Source organism: Montipora capricornis, chromosome 7, assembly GCF_036669925.1.
Source record: "Montipora capricornis isolate CH-2021 chromosome 7, ASM3666992v2, whole genome shotgun sequence".
Classification (NCBI taxonomy): domain Eukaryota; kingdom Metazoa; phylum Cnidaria; class Anthozoa; order Scleractinia; family Acroporidae; genus Montipora; species Montipora capricornis.
The window spans coordinates 42,039,042-42,056,541 of record NC_090889.1 but is presented as its reverse complement, the minus strand read 5'-3'; the positions used below and the strand labels follow the sequence as shown (position 1 = coordinate 42,056,541).

General features: G+C 38.7%; 1 protein-coding gene across 1 annotated transcript in view; it reads left to right on the top strand.

Annotated features, from left to right (window-relative positions):
- Window positions 1-17,500, top strand: part of LOC138055991 (uncharacterized) — a 118,289-nt gene that overhangs the window by 54,530 nt on the left and 46,259 nt on the right. Inside the window, exons 10-15 of the mRNA XM_068901847.1 lie at window positions 82-330; window positions 6,355-6,518; window positions 6,914-7,849; window positions 10,563-10,695; window positions 13,889-14,161; window positions 14,560-14,832. Coding sequence (XP_068757948.1) covers window positions 82-330; window positions 6,355-6,518; window positions 6,914-7,849; window positions 10,563-10,695; window positions 13,889-14,161; window positions 14,560-14,832 — 2,028 coding nt within the window. The remainder of the gene's footprint in view (window positions 1-81; window positions 331-6,354; window positions 6,519-6,913; window positions 7,850-10,562; window positions 10,696-13,888; window positions 14,162-14,559; window positions 14,833-17,500) is intronic.

Here is a 17,500-nt window from a genome sequence, read left to right as displayed (position 1 = left end):
GAAAGTTCTGAACAATGAATAATGGTTATGACCTGCTAAATATCAAGTAAGATCTTATTACATTAATTCTTTTCTTTTAAGTTCCACCAAATGTCCAGCTGTCAGGACCACGCCATAATGTAACTGAAGGAGACAATATTACTTTGAATTGTACTGTTGATGGTTCACCAAAACCCCAAATAAGCTGGTTTAAAGATAAACTTCCGTTAACAGAAGAGAGAGCAACTTTAGTTAAAAGAAACATAACAGAAGAAGGAGAAGGCACCTACACCTGTGAAGCAAGGAACGACGGAGGCGCTGCAAACGATAGCATTGATATCATCGTTGATGGTAAGAAGGAACGTAATGCTTCAGAGTTTTCATGATAGACAGAAATAATATTTCATGAACGGTCGTGATTAGAACGCAGACTTGAGGGTCAGGCTGGACATGGACACCACAAATTTGTCCTCAGGAATGTGCGGAAATACCAGTTCCAACATTTCAAGGTGCGAGGAGCTATTAATAAGTAATCTGCATTCCTTGAGCCTAACCCCTTCAGAAGATTTGTTGGTAACACTCTCTACCACATGTTTTTTTAATTACGCCCGTTACATGTAGATGTCGGTAAAATCCGTTCTCAGGTTGAATCGGCTTTTACTTAGGTTAAATTGGTGATCCTCATTTTACCTAGGTTGAATATGCACTCCCCTACCCCCAGAAGGATTCAAAACACCTATGAGTTTGCCTTCCCTCAACCTCTCAGTGTCTTACGCATCTCAACACATCTTCTTAATCTTTCGTATCATCTCATCGGTTTCCGTATTCATACACTTATCCCTTCAGTCTCAACATTACAACATAGTAAGGGAACAGGAAACTGTACTATGGACTTACCGGTACTCAAATCGGACCCTCCAGATCAGTAACTTGTGTGTCTTCACCACTACACTACAACGACAAACATGCTCAACCCAACACAGCTCTTTTCATTATTAACTTCTGTATAATACTTCAATAGATATCCATGTATTTCAACCATGCAAAACTAATTCTAAACTGACCCTTTGTTTTTCTCTAGGCTTAATTTAGGTTCGGCAAAAAAAAAGTTTCTTGAATTCATCTGAGTGCATATTCAACCTACAACACTCGTCACATTTCTTGGAAGACCCATCCCCGTTTCCTCCTTCCTCCAATGTTGATCTTCAAAACTACTAGCAGTCGCCAGAAAAATTGTCACACAATATTGAATTGGGGGAAAGGGGATGTGGTATAAGCTACGATCTTGTAACACAATGATTCTGGACCATTCGCTAAGTGTTCCAACTAAATATGTCAAGTATTTTCTGAGTATTGCTGTGCGTTGATATCAAGCCGTGCAATGCAATATACGCCGTGCAATATTCAAACAGTTCCAAACTCGTGTCCTAAGTACATTTTTGTCGTCTGAAAACTTTAATAAGCTCTATTCCCAAAGGGACTGACATGGTTATCAAGTGCAACGGTCAGCGTTGATTGACATGTTTTATATAGCAAGGAGTCAGAATAGCTATGCAAATATATTACAGCCCCTGAAAAGGTTTTTTTTTTTTTGCGATAGGACTGACCAAATCAGTTGCAGCAAAAGAACAGTTCATTGGCAATGGTTGGTGCTCCGCTTTTGAAAAACTCAGGCTGAAACCCTGAAAATAGAAAGCTAATGAAAACGACACTTGTTATTAATTAATCAAAAACGACAAGTCTGTAATTTCCCTGTTAAAGTGCAAAACGTGTCCATTCTTTCTCATACCCGACTTTTGACAATACCACTGTTTACCTTCCTCAATTAGGTAATTTATTTCACCATGGTGTAAATCATGCATACATAAATTTACCTAATTAATGAAGGTAAACAGTGGTATAGTCAAAAGTAGGGTATGACAATGAATGGACACGTTTTGCACTTTAACAGGGAAATTACAGACTTGCTCGTTTCTGATTAATTAATAACAGGTGTCGTTTTCATAGCGGAGCTCCGGAGCACCATAGTTAAGAAAATATGGTAACCCATCGATGCGAGAAAATTTGGTCTTGGTCACCGTACTACCGCACAACCGTAAGTCCGTCCAACCCTCCATTTATGCCAACACGAACAGTAGCAAGCGACCATATCACGGGCTCATGTTTACAGCCCATCAAGGAGGCAATACTCCAGCTGACACTCTGGCTAGTTTACAGCATACATCTTTGATATTAGACATCAATGTTCTGGTCAATTGACACCTCTCAAAACAAGGTATCCGCTGATCAGTATTACGTGACCATATAGCGGGCTCAGGTTGGACCTTATCGAAGTCAGCTCGGCCTAAGACAGAAGAACAGAAACGGAAGAAGCCCAGAAAGAGAACGACAACGGCAAAACAGTATACCAGTAATAGCTCAAACTTAGTGGAAGAAGTTACTCCACAAATTCTTTTCTTGGACACTAAACCGTTTGTTATTTCTCCGGATGAGTTACTTCAAGTGGATGCATACTTATAAAAAAGTGGTTTAGTCGTTTTTTCCTTTGATCGGGAATGAAATTCGAATTTGTATTCTCAAGTGGAATTAAATAACAATCATCTGTAAGCTTACTTAATTAGTTTGCTGGTTTGGCTATAATTCGAGCGAACAAGGGTCTTTTAAACTCCGTTTGACTAATTTAGCTGTTTTTCGATGTGTTTTTCGATTTTGCCCTTATGTTATAAACACGTAATCGCAATGAGTTCTCGTAAACGTAAGGAAAAATATCACCAGCTTGTGTTTTCAGAAGTTTGTTTAGAGCACGTACAGGTAATTTGTTGAAGATTTTGTTTAAAGTTTGTCCTTTCTAGCTGATTCTGGTTCAAAGCCAAGCTGGCGTGTTTCAGTGAAATACATTAAAATGTAAATGATCTCGTTTTCAGAGATAAAGTGGAATAAAGTACATCAATAAAACTCCTTGTTTGACCATGAACCGACAAACACGATCTATAGTCACGAGCACATAGTACGTCTGTGATTTCTAATTTTAGCATGACTCCTATTCGCTGGCTTTTGACAGTCGACTCCGAAATGGCTTTCGCTGGAAAAAACGATATCGCACTCATCCCTTCGTGATTCATGAGATAGCGGTTTTTCGGGTGAAATTTACCGTGGAATTCATTTGTTAGGCAGCGAAAAAAGTGACATAATTAAGCAATATCCAGGAAAACCAGAACGCGGACAATTCCAAAGCCTCTTATTTTCGCTTATCCTACAGCCAGTAAGAATAAACAACCCGGGAGCTCCGCTTTTAGGCTAGGCTAAATCTATATATTTAACTTTATATTTTCAGGGTTTCAGCCTGAGTTTTTCAAAAGCGGAGCACCAACCATTGCCGATGAACTGTTCTTTTGCTACAACTGATTTGGTCATTCCTATCGCAGAAAGAAACGTGTTCAGGGGCTTTTATTTAATTAATATATTTGCGTAGCTATTCTGACTCCTTACTATATAAAACATGTCAATCAACGCTGACCGTTGCACTTGATAACCATGTCAGTCTGTTTGGGAATAGAGCTTATTACAAAAATGTACTTAGGACACGAGTTTTGAACTGTTGGAATGTTGCAAGGCGTATATTTCATTGCACGGCGTGATACCAACGCACATCAATACTCAGACAATTGTTGGAAAAAAACGGATTCAACTATCGGCAACATAGAAAGTATGCCTGATGGCCACATCATTGAACTGAGTTTTACTGTGAAATAAGTCACTCTTAACGCAATTCTTAGCAAGACAAACATATGAAAAGAAATTGTTATTAAGACCAGTTATAAACTAAACACCGCTTAAGCACTTTTTTGGCGAACAGAATCTCTTTTAAAAACTACAACGTTTACAGTCAAGACTAGAGGACAGTGGATTATTTATCATGAAATCAAAGATAAGCGTTGGAGACAACCCCTACAAGACAAACTAAGATCACACTTAAGAACCAGAATTTACAAAATCCAGATAGGTTTCTTGGAGACCACTTAAGGACGTAAGTGGAAAAAGATGTCCTCAAGGATTTTCTTTTGGCCCTCTGATGTAGAATTTTTATCAAAATGACAGCATGATACGAATTTCCAAAGATGAACGCGTACCAGCACAAGGGCAAATAAGAAGACAGGAATACAGTATTATTTGAAAAACGTGATTCCAGCAAGACGAGCTCTGTCTATTTAAATGCTCATGCATTTCTACCTTGGATAGCCTACTGTCAGTCATTGTCAGTGTAGGAGGGATCTAAGAGTGTGCGTCTCTGCATCATCTTCAGGGACAAAACTACGATTTATCAAGATTTGCTTGAAAAAGAAACAGTAACGACTAAGCTTTTACGCTCTTGGGTTACAGGCAATATTGATGTTCCAAGTAATACATACAATATTCGCGGCAGATCTGTATCACATTTACAAACTCGAGGTAAAGCCAAGAGTTTGTAAATGTGATACAGATCTGACGCGAATATTGTATATGACTTATGAAACGTAAGCATTTAAGTGTTAATGAACACTAGGTATTTTTGGTGATTAAAGACATTTTAAGAGGAAAAATCGAAAGAAACATTTATGTAAATGAAGAGAAATCTGTATCTGATATAAATATATTGAATTATTAATTATCGAAGAGCACAAATGAAAATAATGACTTCACTATGCAGATGACATAAAAATACACACCTTCCAAACAGTGCGAAAAACACACCAAGGACACAGTGTGTGGTCTTAATTGTGGCTAGCAGTGCAATATAACACTTGTTAAACACTTGTATCAAGAAGAGTAAACTTAAAACAGACAACTGTAATTATTGAGAGAACAAGTCTTCTGAGGATGCCAAAAATAAGAAAAGTGAATTAAAACAGACAACTGTAATTAATGAGAGAACAAGTCTTCTGAGGATGCCAAAAATAAGAAAAGTGAATTAAAAATGATTGCACAAAGGATTGCTTAGGCCGTAGTTAATATAGAGGTGGATATGGTTATGGAATGGTGATGAAACCCAACAAATTTTGTTCCCCTTTTTGGCCTTGACCGTGCACAAAACACAATAGTGGTTTACTCCGTACTGAGGAACTAACCAATAGCAACGTGTTGGTTACGTAATTCATGCATAGTGTATGAGCGCAAAACAAAAGATTGTGCACGGTCGTGGACTTTCCAACCGAAATCTTGGCATCTTTGTTTACTCTTTTGATGTTTGCCAATCTTCAAAACCATTCCCCTCTATTAACTAGGCTTAGGATAGGGCTAGGAAAGTGGCATTTTTAGCATTAACATTGAATTTAATGATGTTATATTTTCTTATTCGCTTTCTTCTGAAGTGTTGTGAATTCGCAGAAATGCTAAATTATTAATATCATTTATCATTTTTAATCAATCACCCAAGAAAGCAGAAATTCATATTGCATAAGATCCCCATTTCTTCAAAATGGATAACTAAAAAAACTCAATCCATTCAAACTTGGAAATAATAATGTAATACAGTAAGTCTCCGCAAGTAAAAACCTATTTTAAGAACCTGTTAGCCTAAATTAGTCAGTTAGACCCCCTCTAAGCAAGAACACGTTAACCCTAAAATTTGAAACAGGTTCTTATTTTCTAAAATCTAAAAAATGTGTGCACTTCGGCAAGTAAGATCAATTAATTGATGTTCTGAAGATTCGTGTGAAATTTCGAATTTAATATTATTATACTAATTTTTATGTGAATTTTTAAATCCTGTATTTAAACTTTATTCAAATTTTACATAAGGGGAAAAACTGGCTCTTGCATGAGGGACGAAGGGCTAATACCACAAAACTATGCTATCCGCAATTTTTTTTTTTAATCCAGAAAATGAAAACCTATGTAAGAACCTACAATGGTGGTCAAAAAACTTTGGGACACTTGTCAAAGTTGGCCGAAAAGTAGAGAGTTTACTATGAAAGCTTCCATCCTTATATGACCAACGTGTGCTTTTCTTTCGCTGCGTTTTTCTCGTCCCATCTTCCCCCCAGACAATGTTAAAACACTCATGCGATCAATAAACTAGCCTTGACTTTGGATACCGTGAAAAATTAACATTGTAATGGGGGAGGGAGGAAAGCGGGAATTGTCCCAACAGTTTTGACCAGGATTGTAGATAGCCTAGATTTCTTTTAATTACCGATATGTAATAACCTGTTTAGGCTAAATTTTAGAACGGGAGGTCCTTATTTGCGGGGTCCCACTGCATACCTATGCAAAACAGGTATGAATCATCATCTCATAAGCATGATAAAACCTCTTAAATTGTGCAAGTTGAACAGATATATGTACATCACTTGACGGTTGAGCAAATGTGATGTTTGTATTTTTCTTTTTATCTAGCTCCTCCTAAGCTGGATGCTGCTCTTAAGAAAGACTCTATGCTGGTGTTGTTTCATTCTACATTAGAATTGAAATGTATCGAGAGTGGAGACCCAAAACCAAACGTGAACTGGACTAACAAAGGAACTCAAGTTGCTAATAACAACACTCTTGTCATCACTAATGTGACTTTCAAAAGATGTTGGCCAATATGGATGTGTTGCAATAAACAGGGCAGGAAATGTCAGCGGCAAAATTTGGATTGACGTAATAAGTAAGTCAGCTAAATCGCAAGGCGCCTAAAAGAACTGTGTAACCACTGGAATATTTAACTGTAATATCAATTAAAATGGTTTTGCATTGTAACTGATAACGAAATCAATCTACTTTACATGTAATGTCATGGATTGAGCAAAAACAAGAGTAGCATACAACCGTACAATCAATTGTTACGATCTTACAAACGAGGTTATAACTTTGCTGGAGCATATAAAGTAACTTCAACTCTGTAAAGTCACTGGAAGTATCCTTTAACTAAGGGCGATTACATATTGCCATTTTGATTTAATTTCAAACCAAGAGATCAAGAAATATAACTGGATTAAGTCCACAGGCCATTACAACTTGTCATGCCCTTTCGCCAGGCCCAGTCCTCACGGATATAGAGTTAACCACCGATGAAGTTTTAAAATCTCTTAAGATGCTAAACGTTAACAAAGCAACAGGATCGGATGGAATCCCTGCTCGTCTATTGCGTGAGACGGCTGACAATATCGCCCCTTCACTTACAAAGCTTTTCAACAAGTCCCTGCAATATGGTAATATACCCGATGAGTGGAAGGTTGCTAATGTCGTTCCTGTATACAAGAAAGGCCGGAAGACTTGTGTGGAAATTTATCGACCTATTTCATTGCTGCCACTGGTCTCAAAAGTACTCGAACGTTGCGTACTCGCGCGTGTAAGGGACCATCTCTACCGCTTTATCAGCCCAGCTCAACATGGGTTCCTACCAGGAAGGTCGTGTGTCACGCAATTACTCACTGCGCTTGATCAGATTGGTGAGCATCTCGATACTGGTAAGGAAACCGACGTAATCTACCTCGACATGTCAAAAGCCTTTGACAAAGTATGCCACCCACTTTTGCTACGTAAACTCAAGCAATGCAATGTGTTTGGACGCCTATTGGATTGGTTTAATGCCTATCTAACTAATCGCAAACAAAGGGTTACAGTCTCTGTCGAAACCTCTACGGAGGTGTTGGTATCATCTGGGGTCGCTCAAGGATCACTACTGGGTCCACTGCTATTCTTGCTGTTTGTAAACAATCTACCTGACGGGTGCAGTTTATCCAACGTGGCATGCTTTGCTGACGACACGAAAATCTACAAGCTTATTGACTCTGTCGATGACTCTAAGGCCCTGCAGTCTGATCTTGACAGCCTTATGGATTGGTCTACATCAACATTCCTCCAATTCAACCAGCAAAAGTCTCGAGCATCAATATCTTATGAACGGGTCTGTCTTAAACGTTACAACAGCTGAGAAAGATTTGGGTGTGTGGATGTCTAGCGATCTGACGTGGACTAACCAAGTTTACCATCAATCCAATAAGGCAAATAAGCTACTTGGATTTAATCGTCGATCATCAAGGTACATCAGGAAATTTAGCACTCGCCGAACTATGTACTTGGCTCTTGTACGTCCGCACCTGGGTTATCCAACCCAAGTCTGATCCCCTCAATCAATCGAACTGATGAAAAGCATAGAACGTGTCCAGAGAAGAGGAACTAACTACATCTTAATGTTACCCTTCCAAACTGAATGGTCATACCAGGATAGACTTATACAGTGCAACTTACTACCGATAAGCTATTGGCACGAGATGATGGACCTAGCATTTGTATATAAAGCTACAAATGGACTTATAGACATTGACCGCAGCATTTTACCAACCATACGCAGGTCTGCAAGAGTAACAAGATCATGCCATGCCAGTAATACTATTATCTATACTACCAAGAGATGTAGAACTTTAACTTACCAGCGTTCATTCTTTATACGTACAAGCAGGATCTGGAATTCTCTACCCACCTACATTAGAGACAATTCTCTTTCACTCGCTTCGTTTAAAAACAAACTTATTGAATATTATACAAATGCTCTCTTGAACATTTACAACCCAGACAATCGTAAAACATGGAAATCTGTTTGTCCTAAATGTAATATGGCCCGACCCCTTGATAAAGATATAACTTGCTGTTTTTAACTATTAAGCTTAATATTTCTGTAATTCAGTATTTATTTTTGGGACCACAGTAATTGGTTATGCTGTTGTGGCCTCCCTGCCCCACATTTGTTGGGACGAAGTCAAGTACAATAAAAATAAAAACATTGCATTGAGGGTGGTAATGGGTATTTTCGTGAACCGTAAATTGCCTTTCTTTTAATTTTTAATTTCAGTAAATGTGAGATGTCCTTTTCTTCCTCGTAAAATGTGATTTTGTCAATTAAAGTAAGCCATGATTTTTGAGAGTACTTATCCGTGAAATGAGAATCGGGTGTTTAATTCTCCGTGAAATGTGACGCGATCTTGCCTCATGGTTTTGTTTGTTTGTTTGTTTGTTTTATTTATTTATTTTTCGGAAGTAGGAGCCCGAGAAAGTATAACAATGGACTGTAAATATAGCTCAGCAGAGCAAGGTAAAACAATTACATCTGGATTGCATGATTTCCGGAAACGTGAGCCTTCGACACATGACCTCGCTAGCCTTGACAGAGGGTCTCAACAGCGTTAAGCATGGGCCTTGAAAAATCGAAAAATGTTAACCGTTAAGCGGGAAAATGACCATTTAGGGTGATTTCATTTAAATTTTGAAGTGGGATAGGTAGTATTTTGAAATATTTAGAGTCTAAAGAGACTTCCAGGCACTCCGTTTTAACTCCCTTGCTCTCCACCATGTCCTCCACCTTGAATTTATCTGATATACATAATTGCTTATTGGCTCTGAATTGACTATTATCGTTAATTTAGGACACTGTGTTCCAGGACGTGTGGTAGCAGAGAAAATAAGGAAGATAAAAATCATACCCGTGGATAGGTTTTGAACCTGGCCTTTTAACTGTATAGGAACCACTTCACCACTGAAGATGAAGACACCGCTCTCTCAAAAAAAACAAAAGATATACTTTAGTCTCCTATATAATATTATTGCTGAAGAGTAATTAGTCCGAAGATAGATTAATTAGGCGTGATCCTTGATTTTAAAATGTTTAGCTTTGTTGTAAACTTTGGTAAACGACCCTTTGCAGCATTATCAAATTAATAGTGTTTCAAATATCGTCCCTGAGCAAATAGCGGTGTGGTGGTCAAGTGGCTAGGTGACAGGTTAAATTGATCAACATTCCCAGGTTCGAGTCCTATGTCGATACACTTGGGTTGTCTTTTGAAATAAATATGACCATTTCCCATAATCCATATTATGCATTCAGTCTTCTAAATTAATGATAATAGTCAATGACCCATTTCCGAGTTACTGCATGCCTCACTTTCAAAGCGAGTCCCGGTGCACAACCATTCGGATGGAAATGAGTTGCGTATTCTTATGTAAATCAAACTCATTTCCTTTTCAATAGTTGAGCACCAAGACCTACTTCGAAACCGAGGCAAATAGCAATTCGTGGTGAAGGATGGGTTGTGCTGTCCGTTCCCAGGGTATCTCTTCTTGCTTTTCTCTCTCGCAGACTCTCTCACTCCCAGGGAAGGGAAGAAGAGAGACCCTGGGAACAAGGCTGACCAGAAAATTGTCCAGGCAGTCTGGAATCAATTAGCTTTGCTCGATGCATGTTTTTAGCAGTCTTATGCCGCTCATATCTTTGTGAAATATGAGTGTTATAAAAGGAATTGTGAGTTTAGTATCGCACGGGAGACGAAATAAAAGCCCATAGAGCGGTATAAAGTTCGCCTTAAGAACATATACGATTGACCTATGATGAGTGAGATATCAAGAACATCATCGACTTTCTGGGCTTGAAAGATCAAGCAGAAAGCTTCGGTATAGGTTCCTTTGTCTCACAAAAGACCCAAACATCTATCTGACTTCTGTTGAATGGGTTAGACAGCCTTGTTAAAAATTTAGCACACGTTCATGGAGATTATAAAGAACACATCGATATTAAAACAATGCTAACAACACAAGTAGCGAATCTACATGCCGTGTCCCATTTTAAGCACGATACTGTCAGCGCTCTTCAATACGCCCAAGACTTTGGCACGGTAGCAAAGGAGTCTCTCAAAAGAGTCAGTAAATGGGCCGCAAAATACAATACCCATTCATCATCATATAACCCGCTATCACAAAAGGGTATGTTGCTCGTTAATTTAAACTTTATGGCTCACGCTTCCAAAAAAATGACGAAGATACAATGCGGGATTGGCTAGACAGCTACCGCCCAGTGAAGCAAAGGATCGTAAGAAGTGAGACAACAAAGGATTAGGCAGGAGCTTTGCCACTAGCCTTGTGTGCAAAACGACCAGCTGTGTGCAATGACCAGGCCAACACAGCGTTACCGGTCTTTCGCGAGATTAAATATTTTGAGCAAGAGCCCATACAGCGTAGATTTGATTTTAGTGGCTAGCCAAACCAGCCTTTTTCAGGCACAATGAGAGTTTACATTGGATTGCTTCTATTAAAAAAAAATATATAGTAAATGGATGTTGAGGTAATACTGGAAAAAATGTGATAAGACATGGCAGTCACAAAAGTGCTTTCCTTCATCTACCTCTTGTGGTTTTCAGGCGCTCCCCTAACCTTCGAGGCCTGCTGGTAACAGCTAAATTGTCCCGTAATGAAACTCATTCTAATTCCGTGCTTCCTTCCGGTTCTTTTCGCTGTGGCAAAAACTGCGCTACCTGTTGTTACATTTTCCATGGACTAATCAACGACACATTCTTCTCTACTGGCGAAACACGCTCCATTGATTGCCACAAAAACTTGTAAATATATATATATATACATATGACATCTTCTCGTAGACAACGATCAGTCTGATGATCGCCTTCAGCGTGAAACTCGAGTAACTAGTAACGCTTTCCTTCTTACATTAATGAAGTCGGGCAATTTCAACAAGCAAGTGTAGGCAAAGGTTGTTTAACGAGATTACTGTATTCTTATCAACAACAGAGCCTGGAGCGTTTACGATTGCATGTATTTTAAATTATTCATTGTCGGTTGATTACCTCAGAACATAGAGCTTTCACAATGAAATGGGTGTGGGAAAACGTACCATATTGTATTCACTCTGTAGTATGACAAAGACAAATTTAGCAGCCAAAATCTTTGAAGACACGTTTTGAAGACCTTTTTTGCAAGCCAATCGCTCACAAATGCTATATGTTTTCCTTTAAACTCCACCATCTCGTCCAAACACGTGTTTAAAGCTGTTAGCGACTTAGGTGCCCGAAAAAAAAATATTTGAAACCTGACACTTCCGGTTTAATTTCCCCCACCCCACAGGGACAAAGGTCAAATTTTCCACCCCCGGGAAGACCTCACCCGTCAAATGCCCGGGGTTTTCCCGGCTTGGGAGGGGGGATGTTGAAGTTTCGATTTAATAGGCGCAAAATCTGCAATCTGTATTCTCATATATTCAGCTTGCTGTCAATTAGGAGTTCTTTTCTCATCATAAGTGTAAATTGAGCTAACGATCGACCGTAATTGTACGGTTGATATAAATGAGCGCTTAATAAACTGGTCAGATAAATACTCTGGAACGAGGCAGTTCATGGATTTAAATGCCATAATTTAATCGTGGTAGAACAAGTGTTAGTCGAACGCACCCTTAGATTAAAATAAGTTCCTGTTTCTTGACGGATTTCCTCCCCACCCACAGCGCTGACCAATCGCGCAAAATAAAAGGCTGTTTTAAGGGCCACTACATCTGTAAAAAAGATGACCAATACAAAAATACCTAAAAAGCTTACGTCCTCTGCTATAGCCACCGAATAAACTGTCCCTAAACGAAATTATAGCACACCAATTCCAAACCATTCTTGTTAATCGCTAAAAGACCTGATAATCGACGTAGTCCACAGCAGCACTTCTGAATATCCAGGTGGTTCGGCCTTAAGACGATCCGAACCACATAAAATAATGCTTTAAAGAAGAAAAAGAATCCTGACAAATAATGGAAAATACCTCGAGCTCATAAAGCAACCAAAAGGCAATCGTTTTTGTTGGTGAAACCCAGCTCAGAATTTGGCGTGAACATTTCATTCACTTAACTATCTCTGCGTTAACTTGGGTTGAAGCCTGATTTCCATATTAATCGTTGAGTTCCACGATAGTTTTGTTTTATGGTAAGCATTAATTTTAAAACGGCTTCCCGACACATTCGAAAGTAATTATACGAAAGAAGGGAAAAATGTAAGTGTCTATATCAAGTTAGAAGAGACTATAAATATCAATACACAAACATGAACTGCTGGAAGAAGATTGCTGAGGTTATCAAGCACTGTCTCTTGTTCGCCCGGTAATTTGAAGTGGATGAACAAAAATTCAACGAAATGGTAACCAAAATTATGTGTGGTTGATTCACGTTAATGTTGTAGTCTATTCGCAAACACGATAACGAACGGTAGCATCTATGTTGCAGGTAAAATCCGTTCTCAGGTTTAATCCGTTTTATCTAGGTTAAATTGGTGATCCTCATTTTGTCTACCGGTAGGTTGAATACGCACTCTCCCTAATAAACCCCCTATAAAAAGTTTACGCGTGGAATCCAGTAGTGGTGAACGGAGATGTTGTTGTGTGGACTTTCACCACGGAGTTTTCAAGGAAAACCAGTTGCGCTTAATGCTAATAAATGGTGTTGTTGAATTGATATTTCAACCCCCTTACATTCCTAAATTTAATTCTTGTGAGGTTTGTTCCAGGTCGATGTGGATTTGTCATTTAAGAATTAATTTTTGCACAGCTTCGCGAGTCCGACCCAATGCAGAGTTATTATGCCGTAAATTTATATTGTAATAAGTGGAGTTCAAAGTTGTTTTGAACGAGGACAAATACCTGACTCTTCATGGGAACGTAAAGAGCTGGCAGCAAGTTGAAATTTGAACTTGCAACTTCCTCGGAGCAAACTGCCAATCAAAACACCAACATTGCGTCACAAAATTGCAAAGTGGCGCTCAAATGAACAACCGGTTTTACTGTAACTAGTAACCGCCTAGAAATGCACACGAATCTCCAAGAAACGAAACAGTTGTTACTATTGTTGACACTTTACTTGCTTTAACTTGTGGAAGTCAAAGCAGTTTTTTTCCCTGTAGGGAACCTGAAAACTTGATTTAACTCGAGCTGGTTGGATATGAATGACATGATCAAAGCTCACTCTGTTCTTTGCATGCATAAACAACGGCCAATTCTTCCATCTCAATGCACCCTTGTAGTGAATTATGTTAAATGCATGTGGATTTGTAAGGATATCATTTTACATATCAAAGTATCATTTCAGTGGTTTTTCCTATTCAATAACCTAGATTTACTTGTCTTAAAATAGTGTATCCTGTGGTTGATGTCTATCCAAGAAACCAAACAGTTCCTGAGGGAAAAACAACCAACATCAGTTGCAAAGCCAAAGGAGAGCCACTTCCAAAATTATCCTGGAAATTTGATGAGGGAGAGCTTCCCCCAACTGCTGTCATTATGAATACTTCGGACGGGTCTCTACTCCAGTTACCAAATACTAGAAAACGGATGGAGGGAAGGTATAAGTGTAAGGCTACAAACAAGGCCGGTGAAGAACATTCCACGTCTACTCTTCATGTGTTAGGTTTGTATCGATTACAAGATGTAAAAAGCGTTTTCAAGAAATCAAGGCTGATACATTAGTTTTGAATCCACGGACTTTTTTTTAATAAACAACCAAACTGACTTCTGTATGATTTATCATGCTTTTACCCTAAAGTATTTGTGCAATCATGTTTTATAAGCTTTAAAAAAGTCCTGTTTATTTTTTGGCTTTACTGCAACCAAAAATGTAAAAGTTGTTGACGCAGGCATAGATATAAACTGATGCATAGCCGACTGAAATCTTGGCTACATAAGATCCTTCAAGTGCTACAACAGAAAGGTGAATACATTCTTTCATTAATTGCAACATATGACCAGTTCGAGATGTAACAACACACTATAAATCAAAGCATGCATTATGTTGTATTTCATCTTCAGAAAAGCCAACTGTCGTGATCTCTGGAGAGTCTTACCAAAGGAAACTGGAAGGTGACAAGCTTACTCTGACTTGCAAGACCAAAGACCCAACATCACAAATAAGATGGACAATAAACACTGATTTTAGGGGTAAAAAAGCTAACATTACTAAGAATGGGGACAGGAGTATCCTCATTATCGAGAGTGTCAAGTTTTCTGACAGTGGCGAATATATTTGCGAAGCCAATAATGCAGCAGGCACTGCATCCTCGTCTGTTTATGTAGAAGTTAGAGGTATGTAATATGGAAGTTGATATTGATTTAGAGGGTCTAGTTTGATCATTTCTACGTTGTACAAGACATTAGCATAAAGAAATCAAACAAACAAACAAACAAACAAAAAAACTACGAGAAGGTGAACTGTGTAAGGCTCTGTTGAAGATAAATAGTTTACTTCATAGAAAGTGCGGCGTACGGGGTTTTATGCACGAGTTGTTTGTGTCAAAAACCCGAACGAGCGAGGAACGAGCGAGTGAGGGTTTTTGACACAAACAACGAGTGAATAAAACCCCGTACAAAGCACTTTCTATGTCGTAAACTCTTTATTACACATAACATGAGAATTTTCATTAAAATAGTTTTCTGAACGCGAATTAGAAACAAAAACTCACTAACAATAGAACCAAATGCAAATTTAATTTAATTCAATAACAAAGTACGATTTGCACGATTTGCACGATTTGCACGAGATGCACGAGTGATTGGCATGGAAACGCCTTTACGCTATCGCTGATTGGTTATACTTTCACATGTGAAATAGCTGTACGCCATTCTGATTGGCTGTATAGGTCTTTTTCACATGTGAAAATAAAGCGTATAGATTTGTACAAATGAGCTTTATGGAATAAAATTCTCATGTTATGTGTAATAAAAATAATTACGCACTCTGCAGATAAACGAGGGTGTCAACAGTTTCCAAAAGTGAACAAGGGAGCTTAACAAAAGGAATCATAATATGAATATGCGGTATTGTTCGTAAAGCTTTTTTCCAGTCCTTTACTTCACCATGGCTTGATTGGCAGCTGTTTTGTGATTGAAAGGGGTTAAAAATTGGTTCAGAGACAGGCGGAAGGCAGTGTAGGCTACATAAAAACTCCCACACTGGCACAACAACTGTGAGATCAACACTGATCAATAACTTACGGTGATTTCAATTGAAAATTTAACAAGTGAAAGCGGATATAAAAATACTACAAGCAAAGTTGTGTCTGTGAAATCTGTTGTTTCAGTGAAATTTATCCTCCATTTTTTTCTCAATTCTTTACACCATAGCTTTTCAAGTACATGTACAAGCAGGTAGGTTTACATGTACGTTTCCTCTTTTATTGTGAAGTTCTCTACTCCTCTGTCCCCTTTCAGGGGCACCCAACGGAGGTGTTCGTTCCACAAAGTATGTGTTCCGCAGGTGTGTATTGTGTATCTGTCGGCTCAAAAAAAATGTTTGGGAAGTTGCATGGAGAAATATTTTTGTTTTATTGCCGAATTGTTTTCAGTGTGCTCGCGCTCTTGTTCTCGGGGCTATTTGCCTCCCCCCCTCCCCCTCATTCCCATTACTGAAGGGTGAATTCGCCGAGGCCTATTCCCACGTCCATTTTGGCGCACGATGCATTCGAATATTGTTAATATGCTTGCTGGCTGGGAAACTTCCGCCCAGCCCTACTGGCAAACGGTAGTCTCGATATTATGGAAATTGTTGACTATTTTGGAGTTACACTCCTAAGGCAGTAGGATGTTCCATCTCATGGAAAATTGGAAAACAAATTGCTGCCCTTTTTGCAATCTGGATTCTCTTTTCTAGAGAACAAATTGTTTGTATTTTCTTACCATGTCAATTTTCTTCTTATGTTTTACCATAACTGGAAATCAAGAACTTTTATTTTTACGTCTATAGAGTGGTACTATATTGTCGGCCCAGTATCTGCTGTTGCAGTAACAGCATTCATCGCCTGGTACCTTTGCAAACGACGCACAAGGGGTAAATGTAAAAGCCTGCATACATACATTTTTATTCTTAATTCTTAAGGAATTTAAAACGTCATACACAAAGAAATGCTGTTATAAATAGCAACAGATCTATAACTATGAAGATACAATACCCCATGTTTCTGGAGAATGTACTCCATACAGCAATAGCCATGTACATTCTGATGTAAATTTGTTTCATGGCTGAGAGATCTACCTACCAGTGACTCAGGGATAACGATACAAAAAAAAAAAAGATCAAAGTGCTCCAAAATAGGAATCGTGAACTTCCACTATTACTAGCCCGGATTGCGACCAATCTGAAGGTTACAGGGACGCCACTTGAAGAGCACTCCGATTATTGTGAGTTTTCTTGAGTGATTACTGTACTTATAAGTAAATCCCTTCAGCATTGAACAAAGCCGTGAAATTCCGGTTATAAGCCCTAGGCTTATACACCTTCGTAAGGGATTTTGGGTGGGCTTGTAAACGGAGGGTCTTATATCCGGAGGGAGGGAGCTTATAAGCGGAATAAAAAAAAACGTTTCGAAATTGAGCCACAGCAGTGTTTATGGAAATACGTTTTTCATTAACTAATTTTTAATTAAACTTTCAAGCCTCATTATAAATCGAATGCATTTCAATTTCAAAATCAAAACTCGACAACGTGAACGTAACCAGAACGCAACAAACCGAAAGCTCAGAGTTCATGTTCGCTGCCATTATTAAAAAATTTAATGTTTAGTTCACGTCGGCGAGGCTTCCGGCACTTAATTCTCTCAGTTATTATTGTTCCACATCTCCCCTAATTTGTGTTTGAAGTAGTACAGGGTTCTGCGAGAGTACTTAATATCAAGAAAACAAGGAAAGCTAGAGGTGTGCTAATATCCGGGGGGGGGGGGGGGGAACTTATACCCGGATGTTTTTTTTTGTTGTTTCC